Source organism: Acomys minous (genome assembly GCF_964271855.1).
Source record: "Acomys minous genome assembly, chromosome: 9".
Classification (NCBI taxonomy): Eukaryota; Metazoa; Chordata; class Mammalia; order Rodentia; family Muridae; genus Acomys; species Acomys minous.
Genome location: NC_140490.1, coordinates 96,442,995 through 96,469,299, shown reverse-complemented (window position 1 = coordinate 96,469,299; position 26,305 = coordinate 96,442,995). Strand labels below are relative to the sequence as shown.

At 45.2% G+C, this 26,305-nt stretch overlaps 1 protein-coding gene across 4 annotated transcripts in view; it reads right to left on the bottom strand.

Moving 5' to 3' along the window:
- CCDC38 (coiled-coil domain containing 38) overlaps positions 1 to 26,294 on the bottom strand; it is a 44,230-nt gene extending 17,936 nt beyond the window's left edge. The window contains exons 1-10 of one of the 4 annotated variants that reach the window (XM_084794111.1): positions 26,118 to 26,290; positions 22,175 to 22,265; positions 18,044 to 18,144; positions 16,723 to 16,885; positions 11,623 to 11,687; positions 7,407 to 7,570; positions 7,215 to 7,295; positions 4,292 to 4,443; positions 2,378 to 2,458; positions 400 to 457 (exon numbers count right to left, since the gene is read on the bottom strand). In XM_084794111.1, coding sequence (XP_084650237.1) covers positions 400 to 457; positions 2,378 to 2,458; positions 4,292 to 4,443; positions 7,215 to 7,295; positions 7,407 to 7,570; positions 11,623 to 11,687; positions 16,723 to 16,885; positions 18,044 to 18,144; positions 22,175 to 22,214 — 905 coding nt within the window. In that variant the 5' untranslated portion in view covers positions 22,215 to 22,265; positions 26,118 to 26,290. Of the gene's footprint in view, positions 1 to 399; positions 458 to 2,377; positions 2,459 to 4,291; positions 4,444 to 7,214; positions 7,571 to 11,622; positions 11,688 to 16,722; positions 16,886 to 18,043; positions 18,145 to 22,174; positions 22,266 to 26,117 lie in introns of all 4 variants that reach the window. The other 3 variants (XM_084794113.1, XM_084794110.1, XM_084794112.1) reach the window with 3 other exon arrangements.
- Positions 26,295 to 26,305: the final 11 nt, after the last annotated feature.

Genomic DNA, 26,305 nt, shown 5'->3' with positions numbered 1-26,305 from the left:
TGTTGCAGGAAACTGGGCCAAGAGTCAAAGGGGACCTTTCAGTATTGTTTCTTATAACTGCATGTGAAACAAAAAAAAAGTAAATAAAAATACTTTATGGTCTTATTGCAATAGATAAATGAGGGCTGAATCTGCAGGAGCACAGGCTAGCAGAATAGCTGGAAGAGACCCAAGGATCTGGGATCTGGTGGTTTCAGTGCCTGGGGGCAGTAGGTCTTCATCAAAGAGAGTAGAGTTCTGGGACACCTTGGGAGTGCACAGACTTGGCCACCACTGACTCCGCTGTGTGTGACCACAGGCTTGGAGACAAGGTCTCTATGCTGAAGGAAGGCTAAAAAGAGCTGTTTCCTAAAGAGCCATTCCCAGTTCTCATCAGAGTTCATTAAGTTTGGACCATACTTGAAAGTGGATGACTTCCTCGTGTCTGTGCCCACATCAGATCTCTTCTGTCCTTTTCCTGTTCAAATGCCCAGGTGAGGTCCATGCCATTGGTGATGGGAGAGGAAAAGAAAAACACCATTAGGGATGAGCCTTGTTGCTTGCTGTGAGGTCCTATACGCCTGTTCTTTTTTTTTTTTAACCTGATTTTATTATCCAAATACTGATCATATGGAAAATGGAGCCCTTTCATTCTACTGACACTAGATTGCACACATAGGTGTCCAACAGAAAACACAGCTGCCGAGTGGGACCTGACTACTGAAAATTACAAATGAGGGACAAAAATGATGAGGTGTGAGCGATGCTTCTGATTTTCCTATATTAACAATATCTATTTCTAATGAGGGTGTTTAAAAGGGTTAAGGGGTTAAACAAAGGTGATGCCCACTTCCGTTCTTTCATTTTGTTTCTCAAGACAGGATTTCTCTGTGGAGCCCTGGAACTCACTTCGTAGACCAGGCTGGCCTCGAACTCAGAGAGACCTGCCTGCCTCTGCCTCTGGAGTGCTGGAATTAAAGGCGTGCACCATCATGTCCGGCCGGCTACCATTCTTAACAGCACATGGAGAGACCTACCTTCCAGCTGGGGGGACCTTTTGGTACTTAACTTCCCTGGATCTGTGTGTTTATCACCTGAAACTAACAACCGGGTCAATGTTGGCCCTGAGAAGTCTCCATCCACCTGCCCAGGTCATACCAACCCTTTTATGCTCTTTTTCCTATTCTACTTTGAATCCACCGTGAGCCTCACCCTTGCCACCTTCTACCTAGTAGGCTCCTACTCCTTCTTCAAAACCCAGCCCCACTGTGGCCTGGCCTGCACAGAGGTAGAGGTCACGTGCTGGGCCTTTTCCAAAGAGCCCTCACTGCCTAACCCTACTCTGTCACTTTCTTCATTGCATTGTATGATGCTTTGGTGAAGAAGTGTCTTCTGTCTGTCTTTGTGCACCCCAGGTCCTTAAAAAGTGCCTGAAAGGCATTGTATGCCTTTAATAAATATGAATTCAATGAGGGAAAGAGGAGGGGAGGGGGAGGAAAAGGGGGTGGAGTAGCTCATACAATATGGTCTTTGCTTTTAGAATAGTAAGTATCTGAGCTCATGTCACTGAAACTATTTCTAAGAGGTGCTATTTAAATTGAGTAACACACTCAACATTTCAGAAGATGCTATTGATATTCATCCTTCTTCCTTCCATGCCCCACCCCACTACCACAGATTCCTCAATGGGCAAAGTAATATGTGGTGTGTAGGCTCCAACTGCCTCATAAGTATAAAAACAAAGCCATCCACTTTTAATTAGCTGGCTGCGTGCACAGGCATGGGGCTCAGATATCATGGTCACTTCTGGGCAGACAAATCTCACTTCTTTTGTCCCCAATACACTTGTTGCTTAGAGGCAAGATGAAGTGAGGAAAAGGGTCCCAAGAGTCAACCTGTATTGGGGAAATCACAAACTCAGATGACCACTAGGTGGTGCCAGGCACAGGAAGAAAGGCGGCCTCGTGGGAACGAGGCTCACCTAATGGGGAAAACTGTCCCATGAGAAACATCCTTAAAGCTAGGACTTCCTTCAGGTCTGGTGGTTTTCAAGGGAAGATGGGTTCGGATATTTTCATGGCATCTGATGGGGTTTAGGTGTTGATTTCCAAGTCAAACAATGCTGAACCACTGGATTCAAATCTCTGATAGGCCGTGGTGATGGAGAGTGCTCATGGTTGACGATGGTAGATGGGGAGGCTTCTCTAGGGGGCCATTTAGGATGAGATTCTTGTCCACTTGGACAAGATAACATATCATATCACAAAGAACAGAACACCTGACCCCCTGGGGTCGGGAGGGATGTGGGCACCACCCTCTATTTCCCATCAGAGCCTCCTTGTAAGCACACCAGAATTCGGAGGCTCCGGCCAGCGCAGTCCTAGGCTTTGCCTCTCACCTTGGCTCCCCTTCCTGCCACTCTGCTCTTCCGAAGCCTTCTGCAAGTCCATGATGTTCTCTCTTCTACCTAGCGAGAATTCTAAAGATGGGAAGTGAATGGGTGAGGGGAGCATTTGTCGGAGAAAGAAGTGTGAAGGCAAATTACTGTCAAGCTTCCAAGGACGGAGACGTCGCAAGGAGAGCCTGTGACCTACAGTCCTACTCTGCAATGGTGAGAGCTGCTCCCTGACACAGGGAGAAGAGGTGAGAACAGACTGTTCATGGCCTGGGGATTGCCATTTCTAACACCAGTCCATCGTAGCTCCTGAAATCCCAGTGTAGCTATTGATACTGGGTTCTGAGTATCCACCATTTAGATGAAAGTCTAGGACGACTAAATCTGAAACTGTTATATGGAAACACATTGATTCTCTCCTCTCTCTCTCTCTCTCTCTCTCTCTCTCTCTCTCTCTCTCTCTCATCAACATCATTTAATGAGCTTTGCTCACTTGCCATCACTGATGTCCCTAACAGCCAACTCCTTGCAAGACGAATTTTCCCTAATGTTTGTTTTGATTTTTTTTTGCGAGACAGGGTTTCTATGTTACACAGAGGCCTGGCTGTCCTAGACTGTCTTTGGAGACCGGGCTGGCCTCAAGCTCACAGCGATCTGCTTGCCTCTGCCTCCCGAGTGTTGGGATTAAAGACGTGTGCCACCGTGCCCGGCTCTCCCTGATTTTTAGTTTGTAGGGAATCCTGGAAATGCTCCAGGCTGAGCATTAGCTGAGAATCTCGGCGCTCATCATATTGCTTTCCTCCTCTCCCACGGATAACTTTGCTATGTGCTTGGTGACCAATGTCTATCCATCCAAAGTTTCAGAATTTTCTTCAAGGAGGAAGTGGGCGTGGTCCTAGCTACTCCAGTGTTACCAGGAATAAATTCTTCTGTTTTGGTATGGCTCTACTTGGATCATATGTGAAATGCTTATGTAATGGGCTCTAGCTCCGCTCCATAACTGACGCCTTAAGGCCAGTACAGCACTGTTCTAACTATTGAGGCTGCGTGGTTAAATATTTATTCACATATTTGCATATGAAATTATATTTAAATGATATTTAAAGTAATATTAGTGACCCACCCATGCCCATTACCTTCTTAAGCTAAAAGCATTTGTCTATCTGTGTGATCCTCAGTACCGGGGTACAAAGTCTTCTCTGCTTTGATACTCAACACCCTGAAAATTCCTTGGTAGCAGTATTTTATTGTAATTCCACCAAACACACACATTTATTTCAAGAAAATTGGTAACTTTACAGTATCAACTCTTCTATCTGAAAACACGATGTATTTTTCTATTTGTCAAACCCCTAGGTCATACACAGCAAAGTTTTTTTTTTCCTGGCTTCAAAGTATTTGTGCAGTCTCCAATGAATAAATTTAGTTTATTAAGCTAGTATATTAGGTTAACAAAGTATAATTGACTTTATACCCATTGATCTTTCTATAAAGGCCTTTAATAATACTAAATAGTTTTTGAGATACCATTATATCATCTATAGGTGATGTACTTTCCATTTATCAATGTGTTTATTTTTCTTGGTTTATATCTGAAACTAACCTCACTTTCCAGATTAATAATATATGATAACAAAGATAGAAAGAGGGCTGGAGAGATGGCTCAGTGATTAAGAGCACTGGCTGCTCTTCCAGTGGATCTGGGTTCGATTCCCAGCACCCACAGGGCAGCTCGCAACGGTCTGTGACTCCAGTTCCAGGGGATCTGACACCCTCACACAGACACACAGGCAAAACACCGATGCACATACAATTGAAAAAACATTCTGACTCCTGAACTAAATAACAAACGTTGAGTGAGCACAACGCTCTAGCATCAGGAGTATTTGCTCAGCTTGCACTGTGACCGTGACTTACTTTCTATGATTCTTGGGAGGATGGGGTTACTTTCTGATGCCTGGGCTCTTTTTTCTGATTGCTGTACTTGCCAATGTTTCGGAGACAACTTCAGCAGGAAAAATCCATATTTCATGTACTCTTTTAGGAGGAACTCCGTCTTTGCTATTTCACTTCAAAAGAAATGAGGACGTGGTTACACAGCATTCTGTCCATCCTTTGTTTGCACCACAGCACACTTAACAAAACTTGCAAACACAGCCACAAAATATCCACCTCCGAAAGATACGAGAAAGAAACCCAGAGGCTGGTATTTCAGTAAAACAGATTTGAAAAAAAAAAAAATCTCTTGTGTTCTGTATGGGTTCTTCACCTGTCAATAAACAGCTGATTGGCCTATAGCTGAGGCGGAAACTATGAGAGAGGAGTTCCGGTAGAGAGAGTGTGTGCTGGCATGAAGTGAAGCATGTTGGGAATTCGCCCCAGGACACTGAGCAGAGGTAACCAGCCAGGTGGAAGAACTTAGAGTAGAACAAATGGGATGTTAGTTTTGAGCAAGTCAGGGAATGAGCCAAAGCGCACGGCCTAGGCATTTATTCACAAATAGAATGTTTCAGAGTCGTTATTATTGGGAACAAGGGCATGGATGGGAACCACGGGTTATAGAAAGCCCCTACTTCACAGGCCCAGTGACATGCACATGTATAGCATGTGGCAGACTTACTCTCCTGGCCTATTTCTATCAGAGACATTAGGCATATGGAGAAATCGGAAGGTGAAAAAGACGGTAGGTGTGTGAGGGGAAGAAAGGGGACTACCATTTCACAAAGGCCTGACGTGTGTGAGCAGTGTGCAGAAGGCCAAGCGTGCATAATTGTGCCCTCAGTACAGCATTTAAAAAATAGGTGCCGGATGTGGTGGCACACGCCTTTAATCCCAGCACTCGGGAGGCAGAGGCGGGTGGATCGCTATGAGTTCAAGGCCAGCCTGGTCTACAAAGAGAGTCCAGGACGGCCAATGCTAACACAGGGAGATCCTGTCTCAAAAATAAATAAATAAATGAATAAAGGTATTCTCAGGTCTGAGGAGATGGATCAGAAAATAAGAATGTGTACCTCTCTTGCAGAGCTTCCTAGTGCCTATGTCCGGTGGCTCACAACCACCGGGGAGATCCAATGCCTCTAGCCCCAGCAGGCATGTGCACTACTGCACACGTCCACCACACTCATAATTAACAATAGATCTTAGAACCACAGAAGTGCCTATACCCCTCCCTCTTTTGGAAGAAGAAATGAACGGCTTGCATCCATCCCGTAGCAGCAGACCTTAGATGACTGCCCATGGTCTCACCAACAACACAGAGACTCGAGCCGAGTGTTTCCCCGGCTTCCTGTTGGCTTATCCCAACCATGTTTCAAACAGACCCATTAGCAAAGCTGGAAACAGAACAGGAAGGGCCCAAGCCAGGCTTCCTCATTCGGAACCTCATCAGTGCCCTTATCACCGTCACGTCATCTCAAAAGCTCAGCCTCGGCCCTTCATCTGTCAGAGCCCTTCCTTCAGCACCAGGTCTGAGTGGTCTTCAAGGGTCAGTGTCCTTGTGTTCAGTACTTGGGAGGTGGTGGAAGTCCCTCATTCCATCTCCCGGACGTGTCAGAAAGATCAAGAGGCAAACGATTGCACAGTGTGGATAGAAAGGGGTCCAGAGAAAGGCATTTCTCCTTTTCAAATACTTTCCATCCTCAAGCCATCATACCACAAAAGGAAGAGGCTCCCCACAAGCATCCACCCTTCTAGAACGGTGAGACACAGAAGCAATGAGCAAGGTCCCTGACAAGGCTGTATAGAGGTGTCACCAAGTGGACACTACACAGCACATAGTAATGAATACAAGCACCATGGCCACTGCTCTGGTTCCACAAGTCTGTAAAGGGACAAGTTCATCTAAATGAGTGGCTCTCAACCTGTGGGCCGTGACCTCTTTGGGGCTTGCAGATCAGATCTCCTGCATATCAGACTACAATTCATAAAAGAAACAAAATTGCAGTTATTGGCATAGCAACAAAATACTTTTGTGGTTTCCAGGGTGTGGGTCATCACAACATGAGGAACTATATTAAAGAGTTGCAGAGTTAGGGAGGTTGAGAACCCCTGCTCTGTGGTCCTCGCTGTGCACCCCTGTAACCTCAGCTGGTTGGGAAACTGAGGAGAGATGTTTAAGGTCTGAGCTATAGAGTTACTTCAAGCCCAGCCTGGGCAATATAGCGAGGCACTATCTAGAAATTTTTTTTAAAAAATGCTGAGGATGTAGCTCAGAATTTTATTATAGGGGAAGTGAGGGTTCACCCTTAGACTTTTAGATAGAAGAGGCATATTTTGGATTATGAACTTAGTGCGATGGGAAGGTTTCTTGGACAGTGGTCGCAAGAGCCTTTTATACATTGAAAGTTATTCACTGATTTTCCTTGAACATAGAAGGAACATGCAGATGTGAAAAGGGAAGATTGACAGCATAAGAGTATGAGCCCCATCCCCATTCCTGTGGATTTTCTCAGATCTTAACTTTAACAACAAACTGAGACTCTACTAACAAACTTGAATAAAAAAACAAAAACAAACAAACAAAAACCGGCCAATGATGAATGTAAGGTGATCACCGAATACATCCCAGTTGAGATGCTTAAATGTCGGAGGTGAAGGCTGTCCTATAATGAATAAAAATATCTCCCCTCCTTCTGCATCCACAAGTCAGAGGACCTTTCCAGAGAGAGAGGCTTATGTTCCCATATCTAGGCAAGCACAGTCCTTGCTAGACTGGTTTCTCAATTCAAAACCTTCCATACTAAGGCACCAGCTCCTAGAGTTATTCCTAGTTGGCTTTGCTGGGCATAACAGGTCCGAATGGGGCGTGGGGATTGGCTGAGTCTGGACAGCACGCCCTCACCTCTTTATTGATTGCACTTCTATGCTTGCTTTCTTGAGCTCCGTTGTCATTTGAAGTTTGTTTATTGTTTCTTGTGCTGCCCTAAAATAAAAGAACGTGAATCTATTAGTTTGTTTGCTTGTTTTCTCAAAGAAACAAAAACAAGCAAGCATAGACTGGGGGGAAAGTTGTGGCCAGCATAGAGACACTAACATTTTAAGAGCATCTACAGATCTCTGGTCGTTTTCTCGAAGGAACTCCTCAAAGGATAATGCGTCATCTTGGAGCTTTTTCTCAGCTTTTCGGAGTTGCCTCTCTTTCATGCTTATGAGTTTTTCAAACCTTTTAATTGCATTTTTCTTGGTTGACACGGCATACTGGGAACATTGAAAACAAAGAGTGGGTCAAGAAGATTCCATCACGTTGTTAAAGGTATGTTTCAGCAGCATCTGCGTAGAGGTCAGTGAGTGAGTCCTGCAGCCAGGGATCGCTTGTGTCAGAAGTAATAATAGTGTGCACAGAGCTGGGTCTTTAGCTCGTGAGGTCGCTTTGAGGCCAGCCAGGAGAGAAGTTAAGCCTTCTCAGTAGCTTTCATGAAGAGATCCTGTGTTCTTCTAAAATGGCTGCTCCCTACCAGTCCAAAAAACAAAAACAAAAAACAAAAAAACCCCACACCAACAAAATAAAAATAAAAACAAACAAACAAACAAAAAACTCTTCAAAGAATAGACTCATCTGTTACCCATGATGCGTGCCGGTTTTCTGAACATGAGAAAACCAGGTTGTCTGTAGTTACCAGACCTTCCATCTTCTCTAATAGAAGAAATCAGTTTCAGCTCTGGACACAATGATGGATTTCTCCAAGCTGGTCTGAGCATGTGGGTTATATAACCAAACCCAGAGAGATCTGTTGAGATTCTCAGGTGTGCTTTTGACAACTATCTTTTTTTTTTTTTTTTTTAGTACAGCATATGAGCTATGAGACCATGTGGATTCGTTCCTCCTCCCCCTCTCCTGTGTGTGAGTATGTGTATATTATAGGAGGCTTCTACAGTAGCAAGGCTCTATATGACTTCCTGTAAAGGCCTTTAATGTTAATGCCCCAATTGGACATCCCACGCTAGAAAATAAAGCCCCAGTGCCAGGAATGCAGTCCTCTTTCTGAGTTGTTTATCAGTGGAGTTCCACTGACACCTCTTCCCCGCAAACACTATGGACCACTGTTATTGCTCTTGGTTGCCCTCCAGAACTTGACCATAAGACCCTGTGTTGGCCAGTTTTTTGTCAACTTGGAACAAACTGGATTCATCAGAGAAAAGCTCAACTGAAACAAACAAACAAACAAACAAAAAACCTCCATAAGACTCAGAGATCAGGGCAGCATTCTTGGTGAGTGTCGGGAAGTGTTCCTGCTTCTTCCTCAATTTTTATTTAGCAGGGTATGTAAAGTTAGAATGCTTACCTCTTCTTAACATGGCTGTGAATGAATTTCTTAAAATTAACCAGGGAGCCGGGTGTGGTGGTGCACCCAGCACTCAGGGAGGCAGAGGCAGGTAGGTCGCTGAGAGTTCGAGGCCAGCCTGGTCTACAAAGGGAGTCCAGGACAGCCAGGGCTACACAGAGGAAACGCAATCTTGAAAATCCAAAACCAAACCAAACAACAACAAACAAACAAACAAAACAAGAAGCAAAAAAAAAAAACAGTGAATGTGGATTTTTATTTCTTCAGGCTACAAGTTCAATTTTTATAGTGATACAGAGCTACTTATCTTTTTGAATAAACTTTGACCATTTTTAACTTTCCAGATTTCTGTTCCATCCATGCCCAATGACAGGAATGAAATCATTTACAGTATTAAACTCACACTGTGTTGACATTTACATCTTAAATGAGAATTTCACATCCCACAAAATTCTTAAAAAGGAAGGTGGTGGTGGGGAATAGAGGGAAAAAAAGGGGGAGAGCGGGGAGTGAAAGAAACAAGGCAAGGTGCTAGGAGACCATTTTAGTTTTGGAAATTACTACGTTAATCAAATTGCAAGATTTGAGGGACTCATGCCAAGTCGGCCATCACTGCTGACACCGCTGGCAAATTTAATGAGCCCCTCAAATAGCGTCAGGTTTCTGGGTCTCACAAAACTCCTGGGTACAGTTTATTACAAGGGAAGGAGATGTTAAAGTCAGTCAGAAGAGCCTCATGAGGCAGGGCTTAGAACAGTGGTGCCCAACTTTCCCAATGCTGTGACCCTTTCTTACGATTTCTCACATAGTGGTGAACCCCCACCCCACCCCCAAACCATAAAATTATTTTTGCTGCTGCTTCAAAACTATACGAATCATTATGTGAGTATCTGATATGTAGTCCCCAAAGGGGGCGTGACCCACAGGTTGAGAACCACTGGTTTAGCAGCATTGCAGATGCAGAGCGCTCCTTCCTCATGGAGTCGGCCCGTGAGTCCGTCCCTGCATCTGTAACCACAAACACACAGTACAGCCAACCATGGAGTCAGCGGAGCTTTGCTGGCCAGTTTCCAACAAAGCTTCATTCGGTGGACATGGTTAATTGACGCACCTGTCTTCAGTCCCCAGACCCTCTCAGTATGATCTTAAACTCCAAAGTTGTTGGTTTTTCTGACATGGCCATGCTATGACTGGCAGGTGTGGCCAGCCTGATCTTAAAGATGTCTTTGTGAGGTGTGATGCAGGTGACCTTCTAGAAGACAAGGCCAGAGCCAGAGATGTTGTTTGGGCAAGGTCAGTTTGGTTTTGGTTTTCGTAGATTGTCTTCATTGTATCATTTGGAGCATGTTATCAACCTCCTTGGGGGATTGAAAAAAAATACCAGAGCAGAGGATGATGTACACTTACTCCAAACACATTCAAATCCCAGAGAATCTGCCAAGAACTGTATCCTAGCCAAGGCATTAGTTACATCAGCAAGGCTTCATTGTGAAGGCCAAAGGCACACCCAGGAACTAATATTAGCAGTCACAACTGTATGGTGTAGTTTATGTGAGCTCGTCCCTGCTGGTTGCCACCGGCCTCAGGGGAAGGTCTCTAACTTTGGCCTGCACTCCAAACTGTGAGCTATGAAAGCAGGAAAGACCAACTGCCTTTTAATATATTCACTAGTATGCTAGACCTTGACAGAAACAGACTATCTTTACATGATTAAGGATTACAACAGAGGGGCTGGAGAAATGGCTCAGTGGTTAAGGGCACCGCCTACTCTTCCAGAGGTCCTAGGTTCAATCCCAGCAACCACATGGTGGCTCACAACCATCTATAATGTTATCTGATGCCCTCTTCTGCCGATAATACAATAAATAAATCTTTAAAAAAAAAAAAGGATTACAACAGAGGTGCAAACAACAGCCAGCTGACTCTTTTTTGTGACTATTCTCTCACTGTTGTGTGCACAATGTCTCTGCCGCATCTATGGTAAATTGATATGCCTATAAAGATAATAATGTGTGCCATATGCCCTGGGTCCCAGTTCAGCATTACTGATGATAACATAAAGCCCTCTATTATTTTAAAAGATACTTTAAGATCTTCCCTGGTTGGCTATACTGTGTGTTTATTATTACAGACACCGGAATGTACCACAGTCTGACTCCATGATAAGGGAGCCCCAAAAGCTTTGTTCCGGAGTGCTTCTAAACCCCGCCTCATGGGGCTCTTTTGGCTGACTTTAATATTTCCCTTTTTTTTTTTTTTTTTTTGGTAACAAGCCCATTTCTCTCTGGTCTAGGTGGGTATAGAGAGAGCTGGAAGATTCCAGAATGTCCTGATTCCCACCATAGTCAATCAGAATGTCAGGAAAATCTCAATGAAAGTAGGCTTCTCAAAAATTATTGGGGTGTGAGGACCAGAATTAGGGGAGGGAGGGGGGCAGGGAAGGGGAGAGAGAGAGAGAGAGAGAAAGAGAGAGAGAGAGAGAGAGAGAGAGATCGATCTTATGGCCCAACATTCTCTTAAAAAGAAAAAAAGAAACAAAATAAAACAAAACCACACAGCCAGACTACTTTCTGGGCAACAAGTATAGATTACTTGAATGTAAGTTCTAAGGGAGGGAGCTTTGTAATGGCTTGACACATAATAAATACTCAATAAAATATTGTTCAAGTGAGTAAACACAAGAATGAGCCACTCTGTTTAGACAGTAGATTTGGGGCACGTAATGGAAAATGGGAGAAAGAAGTTACTTTTAGTGGGGCGTGGGGGCGCACACCTTTAATCCCAGCACTTGGGAGGCAGAGACAGGTAGATCACTGTGAGTTTGAGTCAGACCTGTCAGCCTGGTCTACAAAGTGAGTCTAGGACAGCTGAGGCTACACAAAGAAACCCTGTCTTGAAGAAAAACAAACACACAACAACAACAACAACAACAACAACAACAACAACAAAAGAAGTTACTTTTAATACCTCAAGTAGAAATCTGTCTCTCTGGTCATTAATAAACTGGTGGATGCTCTTCTTTCTGTCTGCACCTGGAGGGAACATTGAAACAGACATACATTTTAGTCAAGCAGTGGCGGGCCTGTGCTGTACTGGGAAGCTCATGTCTCCCCGATGGAGGTTAGGAGCGATGAGTAAGTGCTCGCCCCTCTGTGCCTCAGTTTCCTTGTCTGTGGGAAGATTGTTCTCTCACCCTCAGCTCATCAGGCATGGAGGCATGTGACTTCCAAGAAGCTTCAAGAGCCCTCAGCTGCAGCCCCTGCACCGTCCTACACCAGACCCAGAGGGGAGAGCAGGAAGTCTGTATTAGTGACTGAGAATTTAACCTCTGGATCGGAAGCCATTGAAATTCTAATGCAGTCTATTGTGAAAGCATAAGGTAGCACCCCTTACTTCCCAATGGTGTAGGGAAAAGGAAATGAGGTCACAGTGGCTTCTCAGTATCAATTAGCTACTGTTTCTCAAACAATGCACTTGAAATGAGTCATCTCGTTTTATGATCAATCAGACAAGCAGCAGTGTTTATTATAACCATTAACAATATGCATTGGGAGGTAACCACAGAGTCAAGCAGGCCTTGACTTGAATTCTGCGTTGGCTTAGAGATTTGGGATGACTCAATGTCACTGGGCCAAATGCCAAGAGGCGGCAAGAACACCCTAGCATTTTGCTGCATATCAAATATAGCACACCCAAGTGGTTATCGCTTAGAAACAGCTATATTTTTTAATACTTTAAAAATCCCACAAACTGGGAATCACTAAGATTTATAACTGTGCAGCCCAAAGTTCAGCTACTTCAACATGGTTGATATTTGATAGGTCTTGCCCGTTGATATCTCTCCTTAACTTTTCCCCTACTAGAATGTTGTAGAGAAAATTAAACATCTTGGAGTAGTTCGTCTCTACGTGCTGTAGTGTGTAACTCTACCAGAGACCTAAAAAAGCAACATTCCTGCCATTCTCGACCCCCAACAAACAATTGCTTAACATCATCTCATATCTGACCTGGGCTGCATTTTCCCAGTTGTCTTAAAAACATTGACCTTGTCAGGGGTGGTGGTGGCTTATATCTGACCTGGGCTGCATTTTTCCCAGTTGTCTTAAAAACATTGACCTTGTTACGGGTGGTGGTGGCACATACCTTGGGAGGCAGAGACAGGAAGATCGCTGTGAGTTCGAGGCCAGCCTGATCTACAGAGCGAGTTCAGAGACAGCCAGGGCTACACAGAGAAACCTTGTCTTGAACAAAACAAAACAACACGCCAAGCCCCTAAGATCCTCATGACAAACAACAACAACAAAAATCATATTGATCTTGGAAATTATAATCTAAAGTCAGACCATCTTGGTCTGTGAGTCCTTCTAGGGACTCATCTTTTTATATCCCAGCCATACCCAACTTCCTGCCACTCTGTCACCACAACCTTCACCATTCATCCGTTCAGAAAACCAAGCCAATCTTCCTGTAGGATCTCCCACAGACTATATTATATCCTGAGAATGCTGTTTCACATGACCCTCAATTCCTCATCCTTACTTCATTAGATTCAAATTTAATTTATTCTTCCCCCACCCTCCAGTGTGTATGTGCGCGTGGGTTGTATATGTGTGCACTTGTGTGTGGTGTATGTGTGTGTGTGTGTGTGTATGTGTGTGTGTGTGTGTGTGTATGTGTGTGCAAGTATGTGTGCTCACTGGCACCTGTGTGTTGTCTGAGGGGTGGGAAGTGTGCATGCTCCAGCCCAGCTGAAAACCAGTTTCAATGTCCATAATGCATTTTATACGCCGATGTTTCAAATATTAATTCAAGCTACTTAACATGGCCCTGGCTGCCTGAATCGGCAAGATTCTCTCCTTTTAATTTTCTCCTTTTAATAAGACTCATTGTAATGGTGGCTCTTGCAGCTGGCAGAAAGGTTTTTCAGCAATGCATGGTTAAACCCTTCCCAACCAGCTCCACCAGGCATGGGTATTTTGAAGCACAGTAAGAGATATCTGAGCGGACAAAGCCTGCAACAGAGCCTATTTGGAGTTGATGATGCGTTTTGGTTTTGGTTTTGGTTTTTTCCAGGCAGAGATTCTCTGTATAGACCTGACTGTCCTGGAGCTTGCTCTGTAAACCAGGCTGGTCTCAAACTCAGAGATCCACCAGCTTCTATCTCCCACGTGCTGGAATTAAAGGTGTGTGACACCACTGCCTGACTCTTTTTTGTTTTGTTTTGTTTTGTTTTTGATAGGATCTCTGGTAACCGCTGCTGACCTCAAACTTGATCTAGGGTGGAGGATGGCCTTGAATCCCGATTATCCTGCCTCCACTTCCTGAGTTCTGGCATTGTAGGAGCGCATCACCACCTCTGGTTTAGAGATGTTGCCTTTAAATGCAAAGACAAAATCTGCCCATAGCACTTAGGCATCTGCATATTTCTTCTGATGGTGACCTAGGCACTCATCACCCATCCAAACACAGGTACACAAGAATCCAAGCTCCCTGGTGGGGCCATTGGCTTGCTTCACTCCCATACAGACTTTTTTTTTTCCTTTATCAGAATTCATACAGAGTCTGTAAGGTTGTGGAAAATGATTTCACTCAGATAAGTCCCTGACAGGAGATGCAATCAGAGGGAGCTGTCTTTAGGTGAAAAATCCATATGGCTTGTCTGGTGCAATCTGCCACATTGTTTACAGAGCCTCCGATGATGCATAAAAGTTCTCCCCTTTCCTCTTGAGGAGGCTGCCCTGTGGTGTTCACTTTTAAGAGGCCAACACCGTCCTGTTCCACAGCAATGACACAGAGGAGGGCTGGGCCCCCCTGAAAAGCTGTGATTTCTAGTGATCAGAAGACTGCTGGGGTGGTAAGGATCGCCACAGTCAGGTCTTTGGTAACGACCTGTAGAGATGTCACTTGTCACTTTAAATATTCTTGATGGCCCAGGACTCAACAAGGCACAAGGTGGAGACCAGGTCCTGCTGTAGCCACACCCTCACGGTTGCCTGCTGAATACTGTTACTCAGTCAGATATACACCTACAGGATGGTCTAAATCAATTAATGTGGCTGGCTTGCTTCTTTTTTAAAGATGCTTTGGGGACCTGAAAAGTTGGCTTAGCAATTACGAGCACATGTTGCTTTTTCAGGAGATCTAGGTTCGAACCCCTGCCTGGCAGCTCACAATCAACTGTCAACTTCAGTTCCCAGGGGGATCTGACACACCCTTACATATATGCTCGCAAAAAAATTAAACACAAAACAATAAAATGAATAAGCCTAAAGGACTTTTAAAAAAGATTTATTTATTCTTACTTCATGTGTAAAGTACTTTTTCCCCTGCCTGTATATCTCCGAACCACACACATGCTTGGTTCCAGAAGGTGCAAGAAGACAGTGTCTGATCTTTTAGACTTGGAGTTACAGGTAGTTGCAAGCCTCCATGTGGATGTTAAGGACAGACCCTGGACCCTCAGGAAGAACACAAGTGCCCTTACCTGCTGAGCTATCTAGCCAGCTCCTCTTTTTTTCTTCAGATCTATTCATTTATTTTTATGTATATGGATATTTTGCCTACATTCATGTACATGCACTACATGCTTGCCTGGTACCTGAGGAGGTCAGAGGAAGGCATTGCACCCCTTCAGACTGGAGGGACAACTGGTGGTGAGCCCCTAAGTGCATGCTGGGAACAGAACGCCAGTCCTCAGCAAGAGTCGCCAAACCCTCTTGACTGCTAAGCCATCTCTCCAGCCTCAGGGCTTGCTTTCTCTACAGAAGAACCCAAAGACCCTTTTCTCAGCCAGCCACTCTGGCCATTTTAACTGCAGTGGTTTTTGTTGTTGTTGCTGTTGTTGTTTTGTTTTATCATTTATAGGTGCTTCTTGATCTGTGACGCCTGGGAAATACTTATGACATCTCTGATAACCAGGTCCTTAAACCAGGCCTGTTCTTGCAATGACAGGCAAGTTCACTGCACCCCATCAGCTTCCTGATGCTACATGTCTGAGTCATGTTGTTTGGACCCCCAATGCTCCTCCATCCTTAGGAAGTGTCGCTATTTACACACCTCAAATAGTGCAGGTGCCTAGGGCTACTGCTTTCCTATTATTTGCCCTTGTCAACATCAACACTGTTATTTTGGCATTAACTTCCTTCCCAAAAGCAGAAGTAATGATCTTCTTGGGAGTGTGTATTCTGACTTCAGCTTCTTTCTTCTGGCTCTCAAGCTTACTGCAAAGATCTTACCCGCCATATTCTAACCGGCCCCAGAACTAAGCATAAATGACACCATGTCAGAGGCACCATTCTGACCTTAAGACCCAGCATGCAGCTCCCAACACTTGCCAAGATGGCAGCGAAGACCTATCCATAGTTCTAGGAAAGTCCACAAATAAAAAACTGCCAAACATACTAACCTTGCTTTTTGGCATCTGTACTTCTTGCTAACAGAAGTGTGGTAACCAAGATGGATTTTGTGGTTGTTTTTGTTGTTTTGTTTTTACATAAAAGACAAATGACTATGAGGTTTGGGGCTGCATGATTTAGGCAAGTTCCCCAAGCATCCACTAGCCAGCAATAAAGCCTTTCCTCTGGCTTTGAGAATGTCTGTGTTGGCTGGACAATGGCTGCACATGCCTTTAATCCCAACAGGAGTAGAGGCAGGCAGATCCCTGAGTTCAAAGCCAGCCTGGTCTACAGAGTGAGTTCCAGGATATGCAGGGTTATACAAGAAACCCTATCTTGAAAAACAAAACAAAAAAAGAAGTATTTATGCTGTGGTCCCTGGTGGACTTATCTCACAACAGTAGAGCAGCATTGACCCTGTCTCTCTTACCATCAGAAAACCTCCAAAGCTATGATGAACAGCAAATATCCAAAGCAACATCTGGGGCTGGAGAGATGGCTTAGTGGTTAAGAGCACTAGCTGCTCTTCCAGACAACCCTGGTTCAATTCTCAGCACTGCAACTCCTGTTCCAGGGCACCTGACTCCTTTATACATGCAGGCAAAACACCAATGTTCGTAAAATAAAAATAAATTATTTTTTTAAAAAAAGACTAAGAGAAACATTGACTTACCTTCTGTCAGTCTGAGAATCAGAGTAGGGTCTAGGCCCAGACGGTCTAAAGAGCCACCACCGCCTTCATAAAGAGCCAGCTGGCCGAGGTGTGAGCGACTCTTCATCCGGGATGAGAATGTTGACTTTTGGTAGACTTTCATGCTGCGGCTCATGATTCTTTCCTGTCCAAGGTACAAAAGCATAAACGGAATATTAATGCACCAAATTAACATATTGTTACAATAGTGCTCATATGTAAATAGCAAGGACCTTTGACCTTATGCAGCTCTGCAGCTCACCCGGGAGGCATGTGCCCAGCATCCATCTCCTTCTCATATGGAGACAAGGAAGGTTGAGCCTTTAATAAACTATCTCAGTAACAGAGACAGGAAAATATCTATCCAGGTGAAATCTAGGGAAAACATGAAAATTTCAAAGGTTTTAGCTTTCTGGAACTGAAAACTTAAGGGGTGGGGCACAGGAAACCCAGACTTTGGATTTCTTTCACCTTCGCTCAGTTTAGCCTTTTATTAAGCTCAACAAAGGAACACAACAGTCGTAGAAAATTTGCCCCAGATGAATATGCTGCAGTGTTTCTAGCTCTTCTATTCACTCTACCTAGTGCTAATCAGTCTAATCAGTTATCTTTAGGAAGAAAAATGGAAATCTCAGGCACACTGCTGAGTTTTGTTTGTTTGTTTGCTTGTCTGTTTATTTTGTTTTTTGTTTTACATCCCAAATTACTCTAGAAATAATCCGCCTGGCCTCTTCACCTCCTTCTTTCTTCTCCTCTCTCCCCCGCAAAAAAACCCATATAGACTTGTTCATTCATAACAGCTTTGACACATTTTGGGATTATTCTAAAGAACACAACACCTTTCACCACAGCGGACTCTCTTGTCTCCTCTTCCCCTTCTTTCTTATCTTATCAGAGCCAACCTCTCTGGATCCGTTACACGGCTCTGATTCCATGGCCTGTCATCCCCAAGGTGCTACCTGTGGTGAGATGTGCTCTCATTTTTGTGCTTTGCCAATGAGGTATGACATGCCACCTGTGCACTATGAAAGCCATGAGGGTCAGGCACACCCATGCCTGTCAAGCTGGTTGGTAATGGCATAGTTGCCTTCCCCCCCGCAAGGTGCGACAATCTCTGACAGTCCCTGCTCACTCCTGTCTTCTGTGTGTACACTGTCTCCCCAAAATGATGCCAATAGAGGACCAGGCGTATCAGCATTTGACACCATGTCTCTAACCATGCACACCGGTGAGAACTATTGTAGCTAAAAGCATAAAAGATGGTTATGACCTTGTTGGGACTCTGATCTTAATAAAACCTTACCTTGTTCTTGGCAGCCATCTCATTTTCCTTGAAAAGGAAGAGATCTTTGAAAAAGATCTTGTAGGGTCTTTCCGTTTTGGCTGCATCCTCTTTTATTCTATCTGAAAGGAGGGAAAGAGAAGAAAGAAGAGAGGGAGGGGGCAAAGAAAGGAGTTGTTAGTTGCTTTATTGGCCAGGAGTATAAGGATCTCGGCAGCTGGAGTAGAGCAATGGGATGCAGGGCTCTCTAAGAAGGTGGGGGTGCAGATGGATCTTGACTTCCAGTTGAAACTAGACCTATATCCCCTGGACCTCCTGGCTGAGAGCCACATCTTTTGTTCCCACTGTCTACAGCACAAGCTCAGGACCCACTGTCTCAGGAGTCGTGAACCGTAGCTAAGGAGTCTTTGGTAGAACAACGAGATCACACTTGGAGCTGTAGAGATTCGGAGAAGACCCTGTGCCCACCAACCACTAGCAGGGCTGTGATGTGGTGTGGACCACTTTGCCACACATCTGCTGGGTCCTTAGAAAGCTGACCGTAGAGTGACCATATGCAATAGGTAACGCACTCAAGACCAAGTGCAATGTGGCTGGTCCACGCAAAGGGGTGTCAACCATGGAGGGCCACGTATCTGCTAAAAGCAGGGGAAGCGTGTCTGGTCCTTTGGGAGCCCTGTAGGGCACAAAGATGTCAATGAAGATGATACTGTAGACCTCATAATACATGAAGGAGAGACAGCCGGGTGGCAGAGGCTGGAGCCCCACAGAGAGCAGGGATGAGGGAAAGCATGGACAACAGGCTAGGGCTCAGCAGAGAGACAGTGGTATAAGGCTGAGCAGCCTCGGTGGTTAATGTCATATGTTTACTTGGCTGGGCCATGGTTTGCCTGGATTAGATGTTATTTGGGGTGTGTTTGTGAAGGTTTTTCCAGGTGAGTTTAGCCTTGAAATTAGTAGAGTCGGCAAAGAAGGCTGCCCCTCCCAATATGCATGGACATCAACCAATCCCCAGAGGACCTAAGCTGAGGAGGGAGAAATATCCACTCCTCGCCCACATACGCACTCTGTCTGTCTGTCTGTCTGTCTGTCTCTCTCTCTCTCTCTCTCTCTCTTTCACACACACACACACACACACACACACACACACACACACACACACACGAGTGCTTTGCTCTTTGAGCTGGGACATTTCACTTCATATCCCCACCCATGCTCAACAGACTGGGCCCAATACCATCAGCTCTCCTGGGCTCAGGCCTTTGCACTAGGCTAGACTCTAAGGCCATCTTTTTTGAGTCTCTAGCTTTGCCTGTGGTCTCCGTAATCATAGGAGGCCCTTTCTCACAGTGCACTGCCTTCCTCCCAGCAGTTCTGTTTTCTGGACCTAAAACCATGGCCTTGCCTGTGCTCATCCTCTGTCCCTTACTACAGAACAAGGATGGATGCCACTGATATTCTCAGAGAGGAGAAGGCTGGGTACAGCCCACGTACCCTCCCTCCCCCGCTCCAGTCTCCAGTAAGGACACTAGTTGAATTTAATTGGGGGGAGTGTATGGTTTTGATTTTTGAGACAGGGTTACATTATGTAGCCCTTGGCTGTCCTGTAACTCACCATGTAGACCAGGCTAGCCTCCTAAACTCAGGGACTAAAGGAGTGAGTGCACCACCAAGAATGGCCACTAACTGTATTTGAAATGGGTCATAAAATCCATGATCCTTTAGTTATTTCTGTGAAGACCCTTTTTGAAAATGTGTTCCTGCTTTCAGGTTCTGGGTAGACTGGTCTTAAGAGAGGGCAATATTAATATTGGGCCCCCAAATAACACCTTACCCCTACATTGTATATTAAAACCCGCCCTTCGCCTCCTGCCTGATGCTTCTGCAGGCTATAGAGCAAGCTGAACCTTGGGCCCATGATCTACAACTTGCCACTTTGAGTCACTAGCTGAACACCGGTCACTCCAGGCTCAGCCATATTTTTTGCCCTGGGCTCTGCTCTGAAGGTTCACACCACAGCTAACAAGTAGCTTTTACTGTCAGTGCTTTTACTGTCAGTGTCCCACGGGGGCTGTGACAGCACCACAAACCTCCTGGCTTGAAATTCTGGAGGTTGGGAGCCCGGAACAAGTCTCCTAATGATGGGCTAAAAAGGGGTGTATTTCTCTGGAGGCTCTAGGTAGAAACTACCTATTTCTTCCATTGTTAGAGCATGCTCTGCTACGCATGCTCTTCCATGCATGCTCCACCATGCATGCTCCACCATGCATGCTCCACCATGCATGCTCCACCATGCATGCTCCACCATGCATGCTCCACCATGCATGCTCCACCATGCATGCTCCACCATGCATGCTCCACCATGCATGCTTGCAGCCCTTTCATCCATATTCAGAACGCACCCATCCTGTGTTTCTGTGATTGCACTGCCTTCCCTCTCTAAGACATACCTGCCTCCTTCTTGTGCAGACTTTTGGATTACCCCAGGCCATTAGTTAATCCAGAATATTCTTCCCATGTCAAGCTCTTTGACTCAATCACGTTTTTAAAAGCCTACATTTCGTGTCACAAAAACCACATTTTGTGTCAAGTAAAGTTACACACTCGCAGGTTCCGAGGTGCATAATGTGTGGTTTGGTGGGGACTATTATTCTGTCTGTGACTTACAGGCCTACTCCCTTCTTACCTTTGCCCCATTCTGTTTGCCTGGTTCTAATTTATCCAGCCAACAAATACCCATGAAGGGCCTCGGCTATACCACCAGGCAGTACATACATGTTAGGAAACAGAACAGACCTAGGGGAGGGGAATAGGGTGAAAGAGGGAGATGGGGGGGGGAACGGGAGGAGAGGGTACAAGTGAGGGGATAACAATGGAGATGCAATCTGAATAAATTAATTAAATAAAAATTAAATTAAAAAGGAAACAAAGCAGAGACTCTGTCCTTACACTAAGCTGAAGAGGTAGATGTGGGGGGGGAGGGGCAAGAGATTAAAAATAAACATAACAAGTGAACAGCTTTATGATACAAGTGACAAGGTCTGGGAGGGGGGTGAGCAGCCTCGAGTGGAGGAACGGATCCACCGATGAAGTGACAGATCTGTGGGAGAGCGTTTCTGGCTGTGGTAACGATAAGTGCAAAGGCCCTGCCTGCAGCAAGAAAGAGAGAGGAGGCCATGGGGGGGGGCAGGGGGAGGGGCAGGGGGGGCAATAGCCAGGCAGGTCAGTGTCTCGCACGCCTTGACTCTCAGTAAAATGGACTGCTAGTAGACTCTGGATAAAGAGCTCATGTGGTTTCTTTGCAGGTCAATGAGAAGTAACTACAAGCAGGAGAGCTGGGGTAGAAACCAAAGTGCCTCAGACAGTGGGAGTAGGGCTTGAGGGAAGTGGCTGGGCTCTGGGAGTGCTTCGAAGGGAAAGCCAGCAGGGTCTCTAAACGGATTGCTTATGGGACATTTCCCTGAAGCGCCCTTGCTCCTTCCACGCCACCTTGCCTCCCTCTCTCCTTTCCTCCTTGGATTTGCTCCGTCTCTGAGACAATAGCTCCTTTATCATATTGGAACTGATGTTTGCTACCTCTGTCTCTTGAGGATTCTTGTTTTGTTTTGTTTTGTTTTTGAGACAAGGTTTCTCTGTGTAGCCTTGGCTGTCCTGGACTCACTTTGTAGACCAGGCTGGCCTCGAACTCACAGTGATCCGCCTGCCTCTGCCTCCCGAGTGCTGGGATTAAAGGCGTGCGCCACCACGCCTGGCCCCTCTTGAGGATTCTTATCAGTTCCAGCGAAGAACACGCCTGGAGAGTGTCCATGACCCGTGTTAGGTGTTAAATATTTGTCGCATTTAGAACTGCGTCAGGGCACTGGAATCCCCATCTTATCACAAAGCGGAAAGATGAGGGGAGGAGGAAAGATGGCGTGTTCCCACAGAACACAGCTCCTCCCGCCCTTCATCATGACCCTAACTGAGTTAACTGCTTCAGCTACCGGATGCTGAAGCAAGACAGTTGCGAGTTAGTGCACTCCAACGAACCCGAACTTCTCAGCTGGGCTTACAAGTTGTTCTTGTTTTATGCCGGCAATGTAGCTTTGTCCCTTACCCCTAGCCACCAGAGCCTAGTCACACCAGGCACACAACAAGAATACGTCATCTTACCTCCAGAGGTCGTAGATGTCTGCAAAAACTGGGATGACATTTTGTCTCCTGGTCCTGTCCAGAGAAAATGAACTACATCGTCTTTAAAATCCTGTAGGCACACAAGCGAATATGCTCAACATAAAATATATGCCTATCGTAAAATCATAAACAATCTGTATATAGGCGCTGGGGTCATGACTCAACTGCTGACAGCTTCCAGAGGGCCTGAGGTGGGTTCCCAGCATCCCTGTTGGGAAGCTCACAACTGCCTGTAACTCCAGCTCTGGGGGCCTTCAGCGCCCTCTTTTGGCCTCTGTAGGAGGAGACAACTGAGTCCCGTAAGTTGTCCCCTGACCTCCACACATGCACATACGCGAAATCAACCAATCAACCAATCAACCAGTTAGCATATTTCCAAAGTGTAGGGATGTTGTGGGTAAACAAATCTGCATATGAAGACTGGTGAGCAAGCGCCTGCAGTGACGGATTTGCCACGCCCTCCTTTCTCTCTGGACAGGCTCAGGGTGAGGCTGGGTGGCGGGGGACACACTTCAGCTGTAAAAGGTAAAGGGCTGCCAAAATACAGATGGACAGACAGACAGACGGACGGGTGGATGGACAGATGGATGGGTGGACATAGATAGATAGATAGATAGATAGATAGATAGATAGATAGATAGATGATAGATAATGAAAGCATAAATTTTGAGAAAACAACTCAGTTGTGAACATCCATACATGATGATGCAATTTTTATTTTAAAAAATTCCACATTAACTCAGGAAAATGGATGACAAATTGGTCCTATAGTCTTTGGAACTTCCGATACCCTTGTCTTTCCTTTGTGTGTATCCCCTGAATGACTAATGAGGTCTGAGGAAGAACAAAGGGAGAACAGAAGAGAAGCAAGGAGCTCCACCCTGGAAAAGTCAGCCGGGCAGTGTCCTGAGTGTAAGAAAAATCACAGTGGCCAAACAAAAGTAACGTCTTCAGTTCATGGCCAGCATCTAATGCTGTGGTTCTCAACCTGCGGGTCGTGACCCCTGGGGGGCGGGGCATCTAACTGCTTAGGATCGCCTAAGAGCATCAGAAAACACAGAGATTTACACGATTCGTAACAGTAGCAAAATTACGGTTATGAAATAGCAACAGAAATACTTTTGTGCTTGGGGGGGTCACCACAACAGAGAGAACTGTATTAAAGGCTCGCAGTGTTAGGAAGGTTGAGAGCCACTGTCCTAGTGGCTGGAAAACACCGAGAGCTTAGAGACTCCCGCAGCTCACAAGTGTGGAGCATGACCAGGAGCCATCATTTTTCAGAGGTGGTACAGGTGCAGTCTTCCGGAAGGGAGAGAGACAATAGGGTCCCATGGGACAGTAGTAGAGGCAGGAGAATTCTAGATTTTGGGTTTTTTTGTAAGATCCTCTCTGACTCACTGTTGGTATAGATGGAGCATGTTCAATAGAGCTGAGGCCGGGAACAGATGGAGCTGCCCTCAATGGAGACAAGAAAAGACTGTGATGTGGGGGGAGGGGGAGGGTGCAGGCAGAGCAGGGGCTGGGAAGTGCAGAGCTTCTGTTCGGAGCATGATATACATACATACATACATACATACATACATACATACACACATACATGTGTCTGTGTGTGTCTCTCTCTGTGTGTCTCTATGTGTGTGTCTGTGTGTCTCTGTCTGTGTGTCTGTGCGTATCTCCCATCTAAAGATCAGGCCAACTCTTCCTGACCCAATGCCCTTCCAGTATTCTCCCCACCTGCTCCCCACCCACCTTTGACAAATACTAGGAGGAAAAGCTGTGAACTGTGGCCTTGAACGGTGTGGCTATCTCTGAACCAGCACTTTGTTGTTTACCTAGAAGCCAGCGACCCGTGGGTCCTTGGCCTACCCTACGGCCCCCGCCTCTTTTAATTAGGTCAGAAGCGGAACAGAAGGTTGAAGCAATGCCTGTCAGCTTGACCTCTTCTGTCCTGTTGGTGTCAGGCTTGCTGCTTTCTGTGACATTTCTGATCACCCCACAAAACCTGAAAAAAAAACCTAAAGGTCAAGGGTCAGGTGGAAGGAAGGCTACAAGAAGTCCTCATGTGAGTCGGTGACGTTGGAGCAGCTTTGTAAAGCCAGTGCTATGACGATGCTGGGCAGTACCAAGATTCTTGGTACTTTGAAAATAGTTTGAAATGGTGTGTGTTATGTGTGTGTCTCATGTGTGTGTGCCGTGTGTGTGTGTGTGTGTGTGTGTGCGTGCATGTGCGTGTGCACAAGGACACACCTATAGAGGGTGTCCGATCGCCTGGAGCTGGAGTTACAGGCAGTAGAGAGCCGCCTAACGTGGGTGCTAGGACCTGACCTTGGCTCCTCTGGAAGAGCAGTAAGCGTTCTTACCAGCTGAGCCTCTCCATAGCTTCCTCATGTCTACAAACCCTCTGTTTGCAGGTGTCTCTCAGGTAATGCCTCCTTGGATGGCCAATCAGATGCTTCCAGGCCACCCACTGACCTAAATACCCATTTTTTAAAAGTACAATTTCTTTTTTATGCTTTCCATGAATATACAGACCACAGGCACAGTATGTGGTACATTCTGTGAAGGCAGGGGAGAAACTGGCACTGTAGCCTGAAGTTTATTCCTTAGCCCCAGCTGAGATCGAGGAAAATAGCATTACAATAAACTAATAACAAGGGGAATGTCATTACTCATTTATACATGAGTATTGGTCCGAGTGACTTATATTTTATCTGAAGGTCAAATACATCCACAAAATAGAAACAAGTACGCCTATATAAGCTTGCTAAGAAAACTGTGACGTGGGGAAACTAATCAGATTCCCTGAAGTCGGGACAGAAGAGAAGTAATGGAAATAAGAGCAGGACACATTTGTTAACCTCAGTTTGAACCCATCCTTTATGCCTATGTCTGCCAGTGCGCAGGCTAGCAGAAATTTTATACTATAAAAATCCAACAATTCTCTATGTATAAGTGACTGAGTTTCTATCCTCTGCTGTTTCTACCACCTCATCCGCCTTTCTTCCTTTTTTCATTTTGACCAGGCTGGCAGCTTATTTATTTATTTATTTATTTATTTATTTATTTATTTATTTTCTTTTTTCTTTCCACAGCAGGGACATTTGACTGTGTTTCTACTTGTGAGTAGCCATTGGGTTTTTCACCCACACTGTCTACTTATTTTATAACTTCTTCTTTTTTGTTTGTTTGTTTGTTTTTCTAGTATTTTATTATAAGACATGGTGTGGAGCTAAAGGATGATTGTTTCTGATATGTTCATCTAAAGATATTTTTGCTGTCTGTTTTATAATGGCTTTAAGGTGAGATGGGTGGCCAGAGACAGGTGGATCTCTGAGTTAAAAGGCTATCCTGGTCTACATAGAGAGCTCCAGGACAGCCAGGGCTATATAATAAGGCCTTGTCTCAAAGAAAGAAAGAAAGAAAGAAAGAAAGAAAGAAAGAAAGAAAGAAAGAAAGAAAGAAAGAAAAGCCCTAAAAACATATATGTACAAGTATTTATACAGACTGAGCAGGTAGTATTTGTGCATTCAGAGATATACACACAGCGTGTGTGTGTGTGTGTGTGTGTGTGTGTGTGTGTGTATACATACACATATATGTATATATGTACATATATACATACATACATATACATACATACATAATTTACATCATTTCCTTAATAAGGTAAAATGGGTCTTGAATTTGAAAAAGAACAAGAAAGGTTTAGGAGAAAAGGGAAATGACATAATTGTAATTATAATATAAAAATTTTTTTTTAAGTTTAAATAATCTAAACAAGTCCTGGTGCCTGCCAGCCTCCTTTAAACAAAACTAGATGCCGTCTACAACCTTCAGCGTGTTGGCGACGTGTGTAGAGGCCACCACACCACAGTGGGAGTCCGGTGGCTGTGGAGGACAAGGAAATCAGATCTAGTTTTACCTCAACGAGTTTGTATCACAGCTGAGATTTATCCTTCACGTAGGGGGTAGGGACAAAGCAGGGAGAGGCATCAAACTGATACTCGGGGTCTCAGCTCCATCCTTCCCTACCCCAGGTCCCCTTCATCTTGGGGACCGCCTGGTAGCAGACCCTAGAGCCGAGCTGACCAACCGAACAGTGCGAGGCAC